Genomic DNA, 6,931 nt, shown 5'->3' with positions numbered 1-6,931 from the left:
TGGCAAATACAGACCAGTCAGTCTTATGTCTGTGGTCAGCAAAGTTTTAGAAAGAATTCTGAGGGATAGGATTTATGACTATGTGGCAAAGCATAGTGTGATTAAAGGCAGTCAGCATGGCTTTGTGAGGGGCAGGTCATGCCTCACAAATCTTATTGAGTTCTTTGAGGAGGTGACAAGACAGGTCGACGAAGGTTGAGCAGTGGATGTGCTGTATATGGACTTTAGCAAGGCATTTGACAAGGTTCCCCATGGTAGGCTCATTCATAACGTCAGGAAGTATGGTATACAGGGAGATTTGGCTATCTGGATTCAGAATTGGTTGGCTGACAGAAGGCAGAGACTGGTTGTACATAGAACATTACAGCGCAGTACAGGCCCTTCGGCCCTCGATGTTGTGCCGCCCTGTCATACCAATCTGAAGCCCATCCCACCTACACTATTCCATGTACATCCATATGTCTGTCCAATGACGACTTAAATGTCCTTAAAGTTGGCGAATCTACGACCGTTGCAGGCAAAGCATTCCATACCCTTACTACTCTCTGAGTAAAGAAACTACCTCTGACATCTGTCCTATATCTATCACCCCTCAATTTAAAGCTATGCCCCCTTGTGCTCGCCGTCACCATACTTGGAAAAAGGCTCTCCCTGTCCACCCTATCTAACCCTCTGATTATCTTGTATGTCTCTATTAAGTCACCTCTCAACCTTCTTCTCTCTAACGAAATCAGCCTCAAGTCCCTCAGCCTTTCCTCGTAAGACCTTCCTGCCATACCAGGCAACATCCTAGTAAATCTTCTCTGCACCCTCCTTATAATGCGGTGACTCCTTCATATAATGCGGTGACCATGTAGATGGAAAGTATTCTGTCTGGAGGTCAGTGGTGAGTGGGGTCCCGCAGGGCTCTGTTCTTAGGCCTCTGATCTTTGTTGTTTTTATAACTGACTTGGATGAGGAGGTTGAGGGGTGGGTTAGTAAATTTGCAGATGACACAAAGGTTGGAGATGTCGTTGATAGTATTGAGGGCTACTGCAGGCTGCAGCGTGACATAGACAGGATGCAGAGCTGGGCTGAGAAATGGCAGATGGAGTTCAACCTGGATAAATGAGGAGTTAAAACAAAAATATCCTTGTATTTTCCCAGACTGTGTGGTAACAAGATCCCACTATCACAGCACGAAGAGAAAAGAGAAAGATGAAGGAGCTGAGGTTCAGTTAGTGGACGCTCTGTTTGACATAATGGTGCAGGAAAAACCTGAACAGGCAGAGGGCCAGACAGAAGTGTTTAGTCTGAAAGACTAATGGACTTGCAACAGAAAGACAAGACAATAAAAGATATATATGTTGATGTGTACTCAGAGAAGGAGGTAGAGAATATTCCAGAGGGCTATTATCTGAAAGATAGAATCCTATGATGGAAATGGAGACCATGGCAGGTTAGTGCAGAGGAGAAATGGACTGAAGTGCACCAGATTGTGTTACCGGTGGCATACAGACAGGAGGAGTTACGGGTAGCACATGAACTACCTGTAGGAGGTCACCTAGGGGTACGAAATACTCAGGCTAAGGTACAGAAACATTTCTATTGGTCTGGAATGCACAAGGACGTGGTTAACCTTTGCCGTATGTGTCATACATGCCAAATGGTAGGTAAGCCACAGGCGGTAATAAAACCAGCACCTTTGTTACCAATTCCCGTATTTGAAGAACCTTTCACATGGGTTATGATTGATTGTGTCGGTCCCCTCCCGGGAACTAAAACTGGGAACCAGTACTTGTTCACCATAATGGATGTGTCACCCAGATTTCCGGAGGCAATTCCATCACGGAGTATCAAGGCAAAAAGGGTGGGAGAGGAGTTTGTAGCTTTCTTCACACGGTATGGGCTACCCAAAGAGATTCAGACAGACCAAGGGTCAGATTTTACTGCTGGGCTGTTTAAGGAGGTTATGGATAGCTTAGGTATACAGCACTTTAAATCCAGTGTGTATCATCCTGAATCCCAGGGAGCTTTAGAAAGGTGACATCAGGCCTTGAAGACCATGCTGAGAGCATACTGTCAGGATTACCTGAATGACTGGGATAAAGATATCCCATTCGTATTGTTTGCCATTAGAGATGCCCCAAATGAATCTACTCAGTTCACTCCCTTCAAGTTAATATTCAGGCATGAAGTGAGAAGCCCTTTAAAATTAATTAAAGAAAAATTGACAGGACCAAAGTTGGAGATCTCACACTCAGATTATGTATCGGAGGTGAGGGAGAGATTAAATCGAGTAGGTGAGTTAGCTAAACAGCACCTAAAAAGGACACAGTGTAGAATGAAGCAGGTGACAGATAAAAACTCTGAGACTCGGACATTTTCTCGAGGGGATAACATGTTAGTACTATTACCAATGATAGGAGATCCCTTCAAAGCCAGGTTTAGTGGTCCCTATCAAATTGAGAAAAAGTTGAGTCAGGTGAACTATTTAGTAAAGATGCCAGATGGGAAAAACCTTTACGGGTATGTCATGTGAACATGTTGAAACCGTATGATATTGGAGAGAAAGAACTGGAGAAACAGGTGCTAGATACTGCCCTGCGGAGTGAGGAATAAATTCCAGATGATGTGGATTTTGATTTGCCTCAAAATAGATTTTAAAAAAATGAAGAAGTCCTTGAGGAGTGAGATAGGTTAGTAAGTTATCTGTCTCAGGAGCATACAGCGCAGTGGAAAGGTTTGTTACTGCAGTACAAGGACATATTGTAAGAATCAGGTGGGGAGGAGTAATACTATTGTACATGAAGTAGTTGTAAGGAATACTGCTCCAATAAAACAACACCCCTGTCGGCTTAGTCCTTTCAAAGCCAGACAGGTCCAGGTTGAGGTGGAGGCCATGCTCGACAAGGACATCATCGAACCAAACCAGAGTCAGTGGAGTTCGCTGATTGTCTTAGTTCCCAAACCGGACGGGACTCAACGAATCTGTGTGGATTATTGGAAGGTCAACACCGTCACAAAATCAGAGCTGAAAATGTGTTGCTGGAAAAGCGCAGCAGGTCAGGCAGCATCCAAGGAACAGGAGAATCGACATTTCGAGCATAAGCCCTTCGTCGATTCTCCTGCTCCTAGGATGCTGCCTGACCTGCTGCGCTTTTCCAGCAACACATTTTCAGCTCTGATCTCCAGCATCTGCAGCCCTCACTTTCTCCACCGTCACAAAATCAGACTCATATCCAATTCCTAGATGGGAGGACTGTATCGAGAAAGTTGGACAAGCCAGTTATATCACCAAGTTGGCATTAATGCGTGGTTACTGGCAGGTACCTTTATCAGAGACGGCAAAAGAAATTTCTGCGTTTGTAACCCCACATGGGCTATATCAGGTTAAAGTGCATGCCCTTTGGAATGAAGAACGCACCCACCACATTCCAAAGACTCATGAACACAGTTGTGGCTGGATTAACAAACTGTGCGGTCTATTTGGACAATGTAGTGATCTTTACTAAGTCCTGGAAAGATCACATGGTACAGTTGGCAGAGCTGTTTGAATGACGAGAAACAAAACTGGTAATAAACTTAAATAAAACTGAAGTTGCGAAGGCAGAAGTGACGTTCTTGGGGCATGAGGAATGTCTGAGGACTCTGGGTCTATACTCAGTGGAGTTTAGAAGGATGAGGGGGGATTGAATTGAAACTTACAGAATACTGACTGGTCTGGACAGAGTGGATGTTGGGAAGATGTTTCCATTGGTAGGAGAGACTAGGACCCGAGGGCACAGCCTCAGAGTAAAGAGAAGACCTTTTAGAACAGAGATAAGGAGAAACTTCTTCAGCCAGGGAGTGGGGAGTCTGTGGAAATCACTGCTACAGAAATCTGTGGAAGCCAGGTCATTGAGTATATTTAAGACAGAGATAGATAGGTCCTTGAGTATCAGGGGATCGAGAGTTATGGGGAGAAAGTGGGAGAATGGGGTCTTTCAATGCTTTCAGTGATCCAGCCTCCACAACTCTCTCAGTTAGAAACTCCCAGGCAATCAGTAACCTCTGGTAGGAGATACTCCTTCACAAGTCAGTTTTAAATGAGTATCCCTTTAATCTGCAACCGTGCCCTTTAGCTCAAAATTTCCCCACTAAAATGGAATCACCTTAATATCTACGCCATCAAGCCCCTTCAGAATGCTGTATGTTTCAATCCAATCACCTTTTGATAGTCTAAACGTGACATCGCTGTTCTGGATAAATCAAAGGAGTGAATGAATCTCTTCTGAACTGCCTCTACTCCCAGGACGTCCTTTTTTAAATATGGGGACCAAAACTGTCCACTGTCCTCCAAACACAGCCTCACTAACACTGTGTGACTTCCCTGGTTTTAAACTCTAAGGTGCTCTCTTTCATGGGGTCTCTCACAGTTTAAGTAACAGTTCCTACCAAAGTGTATGGCTTCACAACTTTCCAACGTTATACTCCGGTTGCCAGCTTTTTGTCCAATCATTGAATCTTTTGGTATCCCCTAGCCCTTATATTCTCATGCCCTGATCACATCATACCCTTCCTTACTTTCACTCTTTCTTACAGGCTGAGGAACAATAACACACATTGGGTGTTTCTCTATCTATCCTCATCCCTCTGTCTCCCTACTCACCACAGTTACATGCGCATATATCACAAAACAAAATATGAAAAGGAAAATACAAGTAAATCAATCAATGTAGGACTTGACCCACTCCGACCTCCAGCATTTGTTGCCTTCGGTAAATAAATCAATGATTATTTTTCATCAAATGAAATTCACCAAAGATTCCACACCCACTTCTATCTTGAACAACAAGGGCAGCAGATACATGGGAACACCCCCCCCCCAAGCCACTCACCATCCTGACTTGGAAATATACCACTGTTCCTTCCCTGTCGCTGGGTCAAAATCCTGGAATTCCCTCCCTCAGGGCATTATGGGTCAACCTACAGCACATGGAATGCAGCGGTTCAAGAAGGCAGCTCACCCCCACCTTCTCAAGGGGCAACTAGGGACGGGCAATAAATACTGGGCCCGGCCAATAATGCCCATGCCCCATTACCAAATTGAACAAAAAAGAAGTGGGACTGAGTAAATTGCTGAAGTTAGGGACTGACAGGGTTCTGATGAACTTCACCCAGACTCCTAAACGAAATGGCCAGTGAGATAGTGGGTGCATTATTTTATGTTCTCCAAACCTCCTCTGATTGGGGAAAGTGCTGTTAAAATGGAGGTGAATGTAACTCCGTAATTCAAAAACGGAAGGAAGCAGAAAGTAGAAAACTAGGCCAGTTAGTTCAATGCGTGTTAGAAACCATTCACGATGTTATAACAGGGCACTCAGTTATGTTCAAGGTAATCAGGCAGAGTTAACATCGGATAGTACAGCACAGGAACAGGCCCTTCGGCCCACCATGTGTATACTGACCATGATGCCATTCTAAACTAATCCCACCTGCCTGCACATGCTCTGTATCCCTCTACTCCTTACCTGTTCACGCGTCTGTATAGAAACCTCTTAAATGTTGCTCTCAAACCTGCTTCTACGTGCTCCCCCAGCAGTGTGTTTCAGGCACCTACCACACTCTTTGTAAAAAAAACTTGTCTCAGTCATCTCCTTTAAACTCCCCCTCCCTCCATCTTAGATCTAGTATTTGACATTCCCAGCCTGGGTTAAAGGCTCCATCTACCCACCCTCCCCAGGCCTCTCCCAATTTCGAATATTTCTGTCAGGTCGCCCCTCAGCCTCCACCGCCCTAACCAAAACAATCCAAGTCTGTCCTCCTTCCCTTGAGAGCTAATACCTCCCAATCCAGGTCACATCCTGATAAACCTCTTCTGCACCCTTTCCAAAGCCTCCACATCTGTCCTGTTAGTGTGGCAAACATAACTGCACACAACGCTCCTAATGTGGCCTCACTAAAGGCTGCAAAATGACTTCCCAACTTTTATACTCAATGCCCCGACCGCTGAAAACAGGAATACAGTCTGCCTTCTCTACCACTTGCGCTGCCACTTCCAGGGAGCTGGGGGCCTGCACCGCGGGATCCCTCTGGATATCAGTGCTCAAAACATGGTTTGAGAAAAGGGGAAATCTGGATTAATCGTTTTACTGGAATTGTACGAGGAGATAGCACATGCTGTGGATATTGGAATCCAGTGAATGGACTGCACTGAGATTTCCAAAAGGCATTTGACAGAGGGGTAGAATATTGCCGTGGATAGAAGACGGGCTGGCTAACAGAAAGCAGAGAGTGGGAGTGGATGGATCTGTTTCAGGCTGACAGGATGGAGAGTGATGACTCACAGCTGGATCTCCACCCAACCACTGGGTTAAACATCTGCAGCAGTTCTAGGAGGGGACTCAACAGCAACCTCTCAAGGGCAATTACAGAGGGGCAATAAATATTTGTCCAGCCAAGATGCTCACATCCCAAATTAAGCTTGGAAACTGCGTCCACACCCACACAACCAGTGCACTCACATCAATGGAAGCATCAGTCTGAATATATTCCATGTCCGAATGAGCCATTCCAAGCTCCTGACTCCCCCGCTGCACAGAGCTGACAATCCCAGATGTGATAGTGTTCTGGAGGGCAAAGGGACTGCCCATCGCAACAACAAACTCGCCGTGTCTGACCTCAGAGGACACACCCAGTGGCAGGGTTGGAAGAGGAGCCTAAAACAGGAGATTATACACTCAGCATCGAGGCAAGGCCACAGCAAGTACAATCCCGACACGCAGATCACCCTGAGCACAGTGAACACAACTGAATACACACTGTATTACCCTGAGAAAGCACCCTGGTACTGGGGAGAATACACCCCCCCATCCATCCCAGGGATATCCCCCTCCACCCGGCCAGGGTGAATTCCACCCCCCCCCCCGGTATTGGGCCGTATCTCCCTCTACCCCCCCCCCCCCGGTAT

The 6,931-nt window shown here is 45.9% G+C and overlaps 1 protein-coding gene across 1 annotated transcript in view; it reads right to left on the bottom strand.

Annotated features, from left to right (window-relative positions):
* Window positions 1-6,374: 6,374 nt before the first annotated feature.
* Window positions 6,375-6,931, bottom strand: part of LOC122555148 (serine protease HTRA2, mitochondrial-like) — a 4,290-nt gene continuing 3,733 nt past the window's right edge. The window contains exon 3 of the mRNA XM_043700867.1: window positions 6,375-6,680. Within this exon, the coding sequence (XP_043556802.1) occupies window positions 6,390-6,680 (291 nt within the window). The 3' untranslated portion in view covers window positions 6,375-6,389. The remainder of the gene's footprint in view (window positions 6,681-6,931) is intronic.

This window comes from Chiloscyllium plagiosum, chromosome 1, assembly GCF_004010195.1.
Source record: "Chiloscyllium plagiosum isolate BGI_BamShark_2017 chromosome 1, ASM401019v2, whole genome shotgun sequence".
In the NCBI taxonomy this organism is placed as follows: Eukaryota; Metazoa; Chordata; class Chondrichthyes; order Orectolobiformes; family Hemiscylliidae; genus Chiloscyllium; species Chiloscyllium plagiosum.
Note: the sequence above shows the minus strand (reverse complement) of the source record. Positions and strands in the feature narration are given on the sequence as shown.